General features: G+C 44.5%; 1 protein-coding gene across 12 annotated transcripts in view; it reads left to right on the top strand.

Moving 5' to 3' along the window:
* The window catches only part of Rbm10 (RNA binding motif protein 10), a 35,239-nt gene that overhangs the window by 8,227 nt on the left and 12,970 nt on the right, over positions 1 to 14,042 (top strand). For 6 of the 12 annotated variants that reach the window (XM_076562138.1, XM_016009675.3, XM_076562136.1 and 3 more), the window contains exons 3-5: positions 10,073 to 10,253; positions 11,833 to 12,069; positions 13,768 to 13,837. In XM_076562138.1, coding sequence (XP_076418253.1) covers positions 10,073 to 10,253; positions 11,833 to 12,069; positions 13,768 to 13,837 — 488 coding nt within the window. The remainder of the gene's footprint in view (positions 1 to 10,072; positions 10,254 to 11,832; positions 12,070 to 13,767; positions 13,838 to 14,042) is intronic. The other 6 variants (XM_006991408.4, XM_006991409.4, XM_076562139.1 and 3 more) reach the window with 2 other exon arrangements.

Raw genomic sequence — 14,042 nt, 5'->3', positions numbered from 1 at the left:
TGTTTTTTGTTTTGTTTTTGAGACAAAGTCAGTCTCTGTCTGTCTGTCTGTCTCTGTCTCTCTCTCTCTCTCTCTCTCTCTCTCTCTCTCTCTCTCTCTCTCTTGTGCGCGCGCGCGTGCACGCTCTCTCTTGTTCGCTCTCACTCACTCTCCTCACTCACTCACTCACTCACTCACTCACTCACTCTCACTCACTCTGGCTGTCCTGAAATTCACAGAGATCCACCTACCTCTGCCTCCCAAGTGCTGAGATTAAAGGTGTGTGCTATCATACCTAGCTGGGTTTGTGTATGTTTTTAAAGCTGCTTGATTTGGGTGCCAACAAGATGGTGCAGCAAGTGAAGCACTTACTGCACAGACCTGGAGACCTGAGTTCAATTCTCTGGAACCCATATAAAGCTTGAAGGAGACAACAAATTCACCAAAGTTGTCCTCTGACTTTTGTATGCATGTTGTGGCCCGTGTGCCTACACACATACATTATGCACACATATAGTAATAATAAATTTTTAAATTAAAAAGCCCTGCTAGGTTTTTTCATTCTTTAGAAAATTATTATGTGTAGTCATCGTTCATAGTACTGTCACATAAGGTCATTTTAATACAGGTATATTTTTCATGTTAGTCTGTTTTATTCTCTCAGACAGTTTTGCTTCTACTTTCGTGTTAAATATGTGCATGATTTTATGTATCTATATAAAATATAGGGACCATAGAGAAAACATTATGTCTGTTATTCTGAGATTGGCTCAATTCATTTAATATGTCTTTATTCAGTTGCACCCAAGTCTTGAAAAAGGCCTAACTTCATTCTTTGTGGCTGGAGAAATTGTTATTATGTGTATAAAGCACAATTTCCTTACCCGTTCCTTTGTTGTTGGACACCTAGGTTGGTTCCATAACTTAGCTGTTGTGAATAATCTGCAATAAACATTAGTGTATAAATGTCTCTGATTTGTTGGCTTAAAGTCCTTCAGGTAAATACACAGCAGTGATAAAGCTGGGTCATTTGAGAGTTTCTGAGGAGCCTCCATACAGAATTCATAGTAAATGGGCTAGTTTACTTTCCCAACCACAGTCTATGAAGGCTCACTGTTATCCATTTCCTCACCAGCAGTGTTATTTTAAGACTACTAGGTTTAGTTAGCTATTGTATTAGTTTGGTTGTTTATATCTGTGTAGTGTTGGCATTGGAAACAAGGTAGCCTCATGGTATAAATTAGGCAATCTTTGCTGTTTTGGGAGAAACTTGTGTGAGAGTTACTAGTGTGGTAGTGCGTGCCTTTAATCTTTGCACTTCTGAGGTAGAGGCAGGCAAGTCTCTGTGACTTCAAGGCCAGCCTGGTCTACATAGCAAGTTCCAGGCCACCCAGGGTTAGATGGTCAGAGCCGGGCGGTGGTGGCGCACGCCTTTAATCCCAGCACTCGGGAGGCAGAGGCAGGCGGATCTCTGTGAGTTCGAGGCCAGCCTGGACTACCAAGCGAATCCCAGGAAAGGCGCAAAGCTACACAGAGAAACCCTGTCTTGAAAAACCAAAAAAAAAAAAGAAAGAAATAGCTATTCTTACCTTGAAATGTAGTAGAACTTACCTTTAAAGGCATCTGGGGCCAGGCAGTGGTGGCACACGCCTTTAATCCCAGCACTCGGGAGGCAGACGGATCTCTGTGAGTTCGAGGCTAGCCTGGTCTACAGAGTGAGATCTAGGAAAGGCGCAAAGCTACACAGAGAAACCCTGTCTCGAAAAACAAAAAAAAGGCATCTGGGCCTTGTTTGTTTTTGCAGTCTAGGGAGAGAATCCAGAACCTTGAGTATGCTAGGCAAGAGTTCTACCACTTGCTATTCCCCCGTCTTTAGTGAGTGTGTGCGTATTTATGTGTGTACATGTCCAGTCATGTGCAGGTGTATATGTGTAAGCCAGAGGTCAATCTTGAGCATTGTTCTCAGGAACCACCTACCTTGTTTTTGGTGTGTGTGTGTGTGTGTCTGTGTATGCTTCCACGTGTACCATGACACACAGGTGGCAGTCCAGAGGACAACTTGCAGAAAGGAGTCAATTGAGAAAATACCATATAAGTTCTGGAGATCAAACTCAAGTCATCAGGCTTGGTGTTAGGTGCCTTACCCAAGAAGCCACCATCTCTCTGGCCCTACATTGTTTTTGATTTGTTTTGTTTTGTTTGAGACCAGGCCTCTCTACATAGCCCCCTGGCTGTCTTGGAACTCACTATGTAGACCAGGCTGGCTTTAACCTCTGCCACTATGCCCAGCAGGTGGCAGTGAAATCTAGGGATCTTATCTTCCTCTCCTTTGCTACTTGGCTTGTTATATGAGTGTTAGACATTAAACACAGGTCCTGGATGCTTATTCAGCAAGCATTTTACTACCTGAGCTATTTCCTCAAGTGCACACACACACACCCCATAGGCATGGATCATGCCCAGCTGATACTTTGTTTTTCTAATATTTTATTATGAAATTTCAAGCACATAGGCATTCACTGTAAATTCTTTCAATTATCTATCAACTAGAGTCTCATTTTGCCACACACACATCTCACACTTCCAAGTTCATTTTTTTTCATGTTATCTATTTTTAACTTTTACAAAGTCATATAGATTCATGGGGTTTGTTGCTGTGCCGTTTTGTTTTTTTTTGTTTTGTTTTTTGTTTTAAAACTTCTGGATTTGGTCTCTTTTTAAAAAAACAATTAAGGTATAGGAGTGTTTTACCTGTATATATGTCTGTGTACCATGTGTGTGCCTGGTACCTGCAGAGGCTAGAAGTGGGTATCAGATCCCCTGGAACTGGAGTTACAGATAGATTGAACTTCCATATAATACTGGGAATCGATCCTAGGTCCTCTGCAAGGGCAGCAAGTTCTCTTAACCACTAAGCCCTCAAGATTTGGTCTTGCTGGGGTAGACTTGATTTTGTTGTTGTTTGTTTATTTTTGTTTTTTTGAGACAGGATCTCTCTATGTAGTTCTGGCTGTCCTGGCACTCTAGCTGACCTGGTCTCTATATAGACCAGACTGGACTCAGACTTAACAGAGATTGGCCTGCCTCTGCCCCCCAAGTGCTGGGATTAAAGATGTGCCTCACCTAGCCAGGCGGTGGTGGCACACGCCTTTAATACCAGCACTTAGGAGGCAGAGCCAGGTGGATCTCTGTGAGTTCGAGGCCAACCTGGGCTACAGAGTGACTTCCAGGTTCTAGGAAAGGCGCAAAGCTACACAGAGAAACCCTGTCTGGGGGGGGGGGATATGCCTCACCACATCCAGCTTCCTGTTTTTGATAGACTCTTACTGTGTAATCCAGGGTGGTCTCAAACCCATAATCCTCTGTTTCAGCCTCTCCAGAGGTGGGACATACCTCTAATTCTCACACTTTGGAGACTGAGGCAGGGGGATCAAAAGTTCAATTCTATCCTGGGCTACGTGAGATCCTGTCTTAGAAAATTTAAAAAGTGAATAAAAAAATAAAAAGTGAATAAAAAGACTATATTTGACCCATTGATTATAACTTGCTGTTCCCTAGACCAGATAGCTATTATTATTTATTGACTAGATACTATTTATTGATAGATACTATTATTTTTTGACTAGTCAATTGCCTTTTTTTTTCATTTTTCTTTATTAAGAAATTTTCTACTCACTCTACATACTAACCACAGTTCCCACCTCCTCCCTCCTCCTATCCCCCAGCCCTCCCTCCCAAGCTACCCCACATCCCCACATCCCCTAAATCAAGGCCCCCCCTTGATTTGGAGTCAGCAGAGCCCAGCACACTGAGCCTAGGCAGGTCCAAGCCCCTTCCCACTGCACCAAGTCTGTGCAAGGTGTCGGGTTCCAGAAGCCTGCCCATGCACCAGGGACAGATCCTGATCCCCCTGCCTTGGTGCCCCCCAAACAGTTCAAGCCCAACAACCATCTTCTGTGTCCAGAGAGCCTAGTGCAGTCCCATGGGGGCTCCACAGCCACCAGTCCACAGTTCATGGGCTTCCTCTAGTGTGGCTGGTCATCTCTGCATGTCTTTCTATCATGATCTCGACGTTCCCCCACCTGCAGAATCCCTCCTCTCTCTCATTGATTGGATCCCTAGAGCTCAGCCTGGCGCCTGCCCGTGGATCTCTGCATCTGCCTCCATCAGTCACTGGACAAAGGCTCTCTTAGTCCAATCGGGCGCTGTCAATTGCCTTCTTAATTTGAAACATAACTTTTTATACTAAATCTCCCCCCTCCGTGTGTGTGTGTGTGTGTGTGTGTGTGTGTGTGTGTGTGTGTGTGGTGTGTGTGTGGTGTGTGTGTGTGTGTGTGTGTGTGTGTGTGTGTGTGTGGTTTTATCAAACATTGAACTTCTTTAAGTCTTCTGTGTTAAAAATGTTCTGGGTTGTACTATTTCACCAATATTCACATACAGTAAAGTGTTGTTTCTCATTTATCCTGTTTCAGATTTCATATTACATGTGATCCAGGTGGTATATGTATTCAAACTTCTATACTTATTTTTAATCATTAAAAAGACCCTCCTTCTCCCCCCCCCAAAAAAAAAATGTTCTGGGTTGCTACAGAGAAACCCTGTCTCAAAAAAAAAAAAAAAACAAAAAAAGTGTTGTAGGTTGTGGCTAGCTGAGAACTACTAGCAATTGATGGCTTTTTGGGAAGGGAGAGGGTTGATGTGCTATAAAGGGTGGCCTCTGATAGGTTGACCACTCTCTAGTGGTCACGTATAAGTACAAATTGGAATCGGTGGGCTATTGAAAAAAAGAGAGAGGACATGAAATTGGGAGGGTTAGGTGGATCGAGAGGAGTTAGGGAGAAGTGGAGGATGGGTGTGATCAAAATATATTGTATACATGTATGAAATTATCAAAAGCACAAAAAAGTTTTATATTAACAAAAGGCTCTGTCACAGATCTTCTTTATAGAAACATTCCAAGGCCAGGCATGATAGCATATGCCTTTAATTCCAGCACTCAGGAAGCAGAGGCAAGTGAATCTCTTGAGTTTGAGGCCAGCCTGGTCTGCATAGTGAATTCCAGGTCAGTCGGGGCTGCATAGTAAGACCCAGTCTCAAAAAAGAAAAAGAAAAGAATTCTGGGAGGGAGGGAACGAAGAAACATTCCAAATAAGATAGATTCTAAATAAGATAGGTACATAGATATTTCTTCTCACTCAGAAACAACTTAATTCCTCTCTTGAGTGTGGGCTGGTTTTAGTGACTTTCATCTAAATTAAACAGTAGAGTATGGAGAAAGGAAAAATAGGATTTTTTTTTTTTTGAGATAGGTTCTCTAGCCTAGGTCAGCTTCAAATTCCCATGAAGCCAAGAATCATCTTGAACTTCCGGTCCTCTGCCTCCCAAGTGCTGAATTTGTAGACATGAACTACCATGCCTAGTTTTTACGTAGGAACCAAACTGAGGGTTTCATGTATGCTACTACACAGGTACTCTACCAGAATTTTTGTGGGTTAAGAAAAATGATAAATACCACCTTATTGATCAAGGTCAACGTCGCCTGAGATAAGTAATGCTGCTGCTGCTTGATAGTATAGAATCAGAAGGGCTTCTCACTTTTGTTGTTTCTCAACAAAACAAAACCCCATAACCTCAAGTCTAATTAAGAAATCACTTCAACGGCTGGAGAGATGGCTCAGAGGCAAAGAACACTGGTTGTTCTTCCAGAGGCCCTGAGTTCAATTCCCAGCAACCACATGGTGGCTTACAACCATCTATAATGAGATCTGGTGCCCTCTTCTGGCAGGGATACATGCAAACAAAACACTGTATACATAATAAATAAATAAATAAATAAATAAATAAATAAATAAATAAATAAATAAATAAATCTTTAAAAAAAGACCAAAAAGAAATCACTTCAAACAAAATCATTACTATCCTTAAAAAGAAAGAAAGATGCCAGGCAGTGGTGGTGCACGCCTTTAATCCCAGCACTCTGGAGGCAGAGGCATGCCGGATCTCTGAGTTCGAGGCCAGCCTGGTCTACAGAGCGAATTCCAGGACAGCCAAGGTCACACAGAGAAACTGTCTCAGAAAAAAGATAAACTACAAAGATATATAGATATAATATATACATACATACATTCATACATACATACATACATACATACATACATATATACATACATACATATTTTGAACCTTTCAGAGACTGGGCAGTGCTGGTGCACATCTTTAATCTCAGCACTCAAGAGGCAGAAGCAGACAGATTGCTGAGTTCGAGACCAGCCTAGTCTACAAAGTGAGTTCTAGGACTATAAAAGAGAAACCCTATGTCGGGGGGTGGGAGGGAATCTTTCATAGGCCAGAGAAGGCTTTGATATCCTTGAAACAAGACATATTGCAAATGGCTCAGTACGCTTCTGCTTTTCCAGAGAACCTGAGTTCAGTTCCCTAGCACCCATGTTGGGTGGCTCACAACCACCTTTAACTCTAGCTGCAGGGAAATCTGACACTCTGGCCTCCACTCGCAACTGCACTCACATGTATACATGCATGAACATACACTTTAAAACTAAAAATAAATTTTACAAAGAGACAGACTGGTACGAGAAAATTGGTGGAATCCTAATAAAGTCTTGTTTAGTTGACTTAAGTTCTCTAAGTATTAGGGGAAGCTAGGCAGAGGGTATACAAGTGTTATCTTTGAACTCTTGTAAATCAAAAAATATTTCAAAATAAGTTTGACTTCATCAAGATTAGAAACTTTCAGATCAATGGACACTATCGATGAAAAGAAACCCCACAGAATGGGAGAACATATCTACAGATCATGCATCTGGTAAGGGATTCCTATCTAGAACATGTGAAGAGCTTTTATAGCAAGAAAACAAAACATCCCAACTCAGCAGTGGGTAAGGGCTCAGGATATATTTCAGCCACTGAGCTATGTCCCCAGACTTTTTGTTACTGAATTGTCTGAGCTTGCCTTGAATTTGTGATCCTCCTGTCTCAGCTTCCTTGAGTGCTGCTATTACTATTAATTAGGTGTTAATCACTATCACTGGTGCTATGTTTTCTTCTTTTGTATTTATTTACTTGTTTGTTTTTTTGTTGTTGTTGTTTGATTCATGGTTTCCCTCTGTATCTCAAAATGGCCTCAACATTTCTAATCTTCCTTCGTCAGTCTCCTGAGTCCTGAGATTACAGCATACACTGCCACCACTCCCAATTTGCTTGCTTGCACTCGTTCATTTTCTTTATTTTCGGTGCTGTACAGAGCCTAGGCCTTTGTGTGTGCTAGTCACCATAGAGCTGCACCTATAGCTCCTTGTATTGTTTATCTTTTAATATTACTTGTGATTGTTTGTGGGTCTCTGGATTTTTCCAAGCTTAAGTATTTTTGTTTGTTCGTTTGTTTTTCCAAGACAGGGTTTCTCTGTGTAGCTTTGGAGCCTATCCTGAAACTTGCTTTGTAGACCAGGCTGGCCTCAAACTCAAACAAAGATCCGCCTGGCTCTGTCTCTCAAGTACTGGGGTTAAAGGCATGCACCACCACCGCCCGGCAGTATTTTATTTTTATATAGTTTAATTGAATGATCTTTTTTTTTCTATGCCTTGGGGTTTGGGTTATTAATTTTTCCCATTTAAAGGTATAGGTCTAAGGGATTTGGCTCAGTGAGTAGAACATATAAAAGATTATGAATTTTTTTTCTAATTTACTTTTTTCTTTTTCTGATTTATAGCTAAGGTGTTGTGCATGGCACAGAAGCGATCTAACATAGAGCTATATCCCCACCCATTTGTTTGTTTGTTTTTATATTATTCGGTGTGAGTATGATGGTCAGAAGACAACTTTGTGAGTTGGTTCTGTCCTTTCACCTTCCTGTAGGTTCTAGGAATCAAACTCATTGTCAAGCTTGCATTGTTGGACACTAAGCACCAACCATTACCTGCTAAGCCATGTCTCTCAAGTCCCTATTCCACCCCGCCCCACCCCCCTTTTTTCATATAGTCCAAATTGGCATCAAAATTTAGATTCTCCTTTGTTAACTTCCTGAGGGCTGGGATTGTAGGCATATGACACTACACCTGGTCCTCTTCCCCCCTTTTTCTATTATGGTTTAATTTCTTCCATTTACATTTTTTATCGAAGCTAGCATGGTGGTCCATGCCTGTAATTCTAGTATTTAAGAGGCTTAGAAAGGAGGACCATGAGTTCCAAGCTAGTCTTGGCTACATAGTGAGTCAACCTGAGATAAATACCAACCTGAGATAAATACCAAAAACCCTGTAGTGGTGGCGCACACCTTTAATCCCAGCACTCAGGAGGCAGAGCCAGGTGGATCTTTGAGTTCGAGGCCAGCCTGGTCTATGGAGTGAGATCCAGGACAGGCACCAAAACTACACAGAGAAGCCCTGTCTCAAAAAAACGAAAAAAAAAAAGTGGTGTCAGTGGGCACTCAAGTATTGTTACTGCTCATAAATGGAATCTTGTTGCATTCTTCTGTGGGGTCTGGTTCTTGCTTGACCATGTTCTTTTTTACACCTTTATTTTCTTCTTCAGTGCTGGGTATTAAATCCAGGGTCTTGTGGGTGGTCTACCACTAAGCTAAACAGCCATAGCAGTATATTTTCTTTTTAAATGAACATGTTTTGATTCTTTTGTTTGTTGGTTGGTTGGTTTGGTTTGATTTGGTTTGGGTTTTTTTTTTTCGAGACAGGGTTTCTCTGTGTAGTTTTGGTGCCTGTCTTGGATCTCGCTCTGTAGACCAAGCTGGCCTCGAACTCACAGAGATCTGCCTGCCTCTGCCTCCCGAGTGCTGGGATCGAAGGCGTGTGCCACCACTGCCCAGTGGGTTGATTCTTTTTAAAATACTTTTTCCTTTTTTAAGGACAGGGTCTCGTGTAACCTTAAACTCATTTTGTACCTTGGCTAACCTTGAACTCCTGATCTTCCTGCCTCCACCTCTCAAGTGCTGGGATTATAGGTATACCTGCCATAAGATACTTGATTGTTATTACCCACTGAGTCCTATACACTGTATTAAGGAATAAGATAGAAATAAGGACTCAGCAGGCATGGGCCATCATTTCCTAGAACTCACCATTAAGTAATTTAACTTTTTGTGACGTGGGAAATAGAACCTAGGGTCGTCTGCATGCTGAGCCTGTGCACTACTGAACTACATCTACAACCAATGTGTTTTTAGGTGCTATGTTGCCTAGGCTAATCCTGAACTCCTAGGCTCAAGCCTGCCTCAGAGTCTTGAGCAGCTGGGACTACCCCTAGTAATTTTCCCCAATGTCTGAGATGGAAGTCATCAATTTTCCTATATTAGGCAAACACTCTACCATTGAGCTATACCCATAGTCCCTGTAGTAATCTCTTAACTCATCAAAGATTGACAAATTAAATCAACTTTGAGATAATTATTTTACAGTTAACTATAATTGGAGAAAATTTTTTATTTTTAATTATGTGTATGTGTCTGTGTGGGAGTATGCACATATGAATTCATATGCCATCAGAGGCCAGAAGAGGACAGTGGAGCTGGGGTTATGGGCTGCCCAATCTGGGTCCTCTATAAGATCCTCACAGTTGGAGAAATTTTAACTGAAGACCTGCCAGTTCTAGCAAGATGGCTGTGAAGTGGGTAGAGTGGCATGCATAGAGTATACAGGGATAGGTCTGCAGAGACCTTACCTTGTAGGCTGGGTGAGATCTTGATGAAAATTTGGGTGTTTTATCTGTTTGTTTAGAGGAAATCATTAAATTGAATGACATGGTTGGGTTGATTGACTTTACTTTAGAGAATACTCATATTTGGGATTTTGGGTACAGAGACAGAACTGGGAGAAGCCTATATAGAGGTGAGGAATCCATTCAGAAAACTTGAGATACATGTGGACCAGAGGTGAGGAAGGGATGAAGATAAGTGGGTTGGCTTTAAGAGCATGTAGTAGTTAGTCCATGCAGTGGAGTGGGATTTTTCAGAGTCCATTTCTGGGGAGTGGGACTGAGGTTCTAGAGAGAGGGTTGTGGGATAACTCTCACATCTTGAGCCTTTGGGGAAGAATAATCTTCTAATCCCTATCCTTCTTTTCCTAGAGGTGGTCGTGGTGATAGGACTGGCCGCTATGGAGCCACTGATCGCTCACAGGATGATGGAGAGAACCGCAGCCGGGACCATGATTATAGAGACATGGACTACCGCTCATACCCCCGAGAGTATGGCAGTCAGGAGGGCAAACATGAGTATGACGACTCATCTGAAGAGCAAAGTGCAGAGGTGAGGGCAAAGCCAGGCCTTGGAGGCAATGCTCCTGAAAGGCCTGTGTGTCTGGCTGCAGCACCAGGTGTAAGCAGTGTTCTGCTCCTGTGCCTTTGGATTGCTCAGTTGCTTTGTGTCACTTAGGGGAGGGTCTGTCCCTGCTCCTTCTCTGAGGGCTCTTCTGAGTTGGGTCTCCCTGGCTTCCACACTGCTTCAGTCTGTATTTCTCAGGGCTCCTAGCCACTACTTCTTTCCCTTCTTCCCTGGTGTTCAGTGTTGGCCTTTGGTTCACTGTAAGCACTATACTGCCTGTCCCTACCAATTTAGGGCACTCAAAAGGATCTCTTTTGTGGGATCCAGCATCTAGGGTTAGGAAGACAGCCTAAGAACAGAATATCATCCAAGCCAAACAACTCTGGGAAGCTAATACTGGGTGTTCCTGGTCTTGACAAAACCTCTAGACAGAAGGGAAGGAAAGGTCCTCTGGGGAAGCCAGTTCCGTGTGGGACTAGTCCTCTAGCCTAAAGGGTGAGTCATGATGCTTGCCATGAGAGAGCCCACATCTGAGGGCTAGAAACACCCTTGCCTTAGAGAACTCCAGTCTGAGGGGACCAAAGACCTGATACAAGCAGGTAGACAGGCAGCTCTCTGTCTAGTAGGATGGAAAGGTTACACTTGTAAGCCCAGCCCTGGGGAGGAATTGTATTTGAACTATCCTCTACCCTCTGGGTGGGGGGCTATTTGAAGATTCCCTTGGTAGACCACCAGCTTTGTTTGGTTAGCCAGGGCCTATAGGCATCCAGGCTTCTCCATTGCCTGCTCTTGAGCAGTGACTCTTAATGTTTCCATGGATACAGTGGACCCTGGGAAGAGATCATTGACAAGTATAGAATACAGCATCCAATTGTCTGGACCTGTCCTGTGCAGGTAGGAGGGTGTAGGCTTAGGCCTGAGCTGCTTAGTATTGAAATTAGTAGATTGACAACAGTTAAGAATCAGCAACTGCACTGTATTGTGAAAGAAACTGATAGTGAACAGAGACTTTGTTAGGGTTGAGGAACAAGAACCAAGGGGAAGCATAGTAGCCCACCAACTTCTGCTGGCTGCCTCTGACCCATATCTGAAACTGTTCCTAAAACTGCTGGCTTGGTTCCAGGGCCTAATCTTAGGCTGGGAACTATAGGAGACAGGTGTTTTTCAATGGCACAGTAAACAATTGTACACATACCAGCTGAGCTGGCAAAGGAAGAAAAGGGAAGAAATTGAAGGCAAAGTCTAGTTTGCTGAATTCAGGCTAGTTTATCCCAAGGAGGCTTAAGCTGTGTTTTTTGTCAGCCTGCCTTTGGGAGTTCCTCCTCCACACCAATACTGCCATTCTTTGAAGGCAGTTCCCCAAAGTATCCTGTGGAACATTTGCAGCCTTAAAAAGGCCACAGTCCAAGGCCTACCCACCCTGCCTGCCTGAGCCTTTAACCGGAGCCCGCCTGCCCACCCCTGGCTTTCAGAGCCTGCCTGTCTCAGAGAGCCATTGGCCAGCCACTAGGCCCACCCAGACTGACTGCCCGTCTGGTGTCTCTCATCTTATTCTGTCGGCCAGGATTCCTACGAGGCCTCCCCGGGCTCCGAGACTCAGCGTAGGCGGCGGCGGCGGCACAGGCACAGTCCCACTGGCCCGCCAGGCTTCCCCAGAGACGGCGACTATCGGGACCAGGACTATCGGACCGAGCAAGGGGAGGAGGAGGAGGATGAGGAGGAGGATGAGGAGGAGGAGGAGGAGAAGGCCAGTAACATCGTCATGCTGAGGATGCTGCCACAGGCAGCCACTGAGGATGATGTACGTGCCCCCCCAATGGCTCTGGGCAGGTGGCAGAGCAGGAGGCCAGGCTGGGTCTTCTTCAGGGCCCTCAGCTTTTCTCCACCATCCTTTGCAACCAACCACAGCACCTTCCCTCTCTTCTCCCCCACCAGCTCCTGTCCCCCCGTACTATCCATCCTCTGGGATGGGCCCCATCAGTTCCTGGTCTGGAAGGGTGAAGGCAGCAGACAGGCTGGCTTAGTCTAGGGGCAGTAGCTGTGGGTGTCTGGTGCTGGTGGGTATGAGAGAAGAGCATCCCTCCTGCACATTCCATTGGCTTTTACCCTTTTCGTATATGTGAATAGAGGGCCAGGCCCAGTGTTAGATATTCTTGTGGCAGAGACCCATGACAGTGAGATGTTAGGGCTCATGGGCTTTTCTGAAATTCTATATTCCTCCCCTTTTGTCAGCAGTGACAGCCTGGCCACAGCTACCCCATAGGTGGCTCTTGATAGCTTCTTGACCCTGTTTGCCTTTGTGACATTCTCTGCCTTCCATCTTCCTCTCTTCACTCATTTCCTTCTCATGCGGATGTCTTATGGCAAGCCACACTCGAAATCCAAGAGTATATTGCTAGAGTTTTGACTAGCCTCCCTGATCCTTGAACCCCTTGCTGCCCTCAGCCCCAGTCAGTTCTCTGAGCAGTACTTCCCTGAAAGCCTGCTAGCTGCCTATTTTGTGACAGTAGTAATCCCACCGAAGAAATCCTTCTAGAATCAAGCTGATTGCTGACATTTTTACCTGAGGTTTTATGGTAGGGTAGGCCATGTGCCAGGCTCTTTCTAGAAGGTATGAGTTATAGTCAGTCAGTCCCACATAGCCCAAAGCCAATCAGCAGTGACTTACTTCATGTTCCAGCAGGTGGCAGAGTAGAGTTGGGATCTAAACCTGGACTGCTGGACCCCAGAGCTCATGTTCTTGTTATTTTCCTGATATGAGTCTTGATAAGATCTGTGTATCTTTACTTTTCATCTTCCTGCATACCTATGTGCATGAGGCTTAATTTTTTGTCCATTACCCTGATGGAGGGCTGATGCCCAAAAGCAGAGGTTGTTCTCCCCACTAAGTATCTGGCATAAACTCCTCATCTACAAAAAGAGGTACTGCCAGCCTAGAGACTGCTTCACCTGGGGTCCTAAGTTGCCTCCGTAGTATCCCTCAGGTTCATTTCACTGAGAAAGCTTTCCAGATCAACCACCATGCCTTTTTGTCTTAAGTTTCTCCTCCTCACATGGCTGAAATGGCTCTGTACTTCTCTGTGTCGTAGGTAGCCTTCAGTGCAAGTCAAGGAGAGGGAGTAATTCCTTTGTGATGAACAAGAATTGCATTCCAGCTTCTATGCTCCGTCGCTACTACTAAGCCTTTTGTCAGATCACCCTGCCCACCATTCCTGACTTGCTGCCTCACTTGCTCTCCTGTTGTCTTTGTGCCCCTGGGGATCATCTTGCTGCCATCTTTTACCCTGTACTATGTTTCTCTTTTTGTTTGACTCACTTTCTGCGAGTCTAGGGCTGGAAGCAAGACTGAGTACTAGTGTGGGTTGCAGTTGTTGTTACTGGGGGAATCTTTGAAAGAGGCAGAGGAGGGTGTGTGTGTCTGTGTGTGCCTGTGTTTTGGCCTCATATACTTAGCTGCTTTCTTTGCTAAACCTATCCCACTTCTTTATTTCCTGAACAGATCCGTGGCCAGCTGCAGTCCCATGGTGTCCAAGCACGGGAGGTCCGGCTGATGCGGAACAAATCCTCAGGTGAGCTTTCGTTCCCAGTGCCCTCCCCTTCTGCTGGCCAGCCTCAGCCTCCAAATCTCCCTTCTGCCTCTGCCTTCCCCTCCCTCTTCCCCTCCCTACTCCCCTTCCTGCCATAGCTGGGAATGGGCAGCTTGGGGGGTACCCTCTTTTTCTCTCCCATCCCCTACTCTCACAGCTCCAGCCAGCAGCCTCTACAGGGGGGGCT

This window comes from Peromyscus maniculatus, chromosome X, assembly GCF_049852395.1.
Source record: "Peromyscus maniculatus bairdii isolate BWxNUB_F1_BW_parent chromosome X, HU_Pman_BW_mat_3.1, whole genome shotgun sequence".
NCBI lineage: Eukaryota > Metazoa > Chordata > Mammalia > Rodentia > Cricetidae > Peromyscus > Peromyscus maniculatus.
This window is presented reverse-complemented; position numbering and strand designations above follow the sequence as displayed.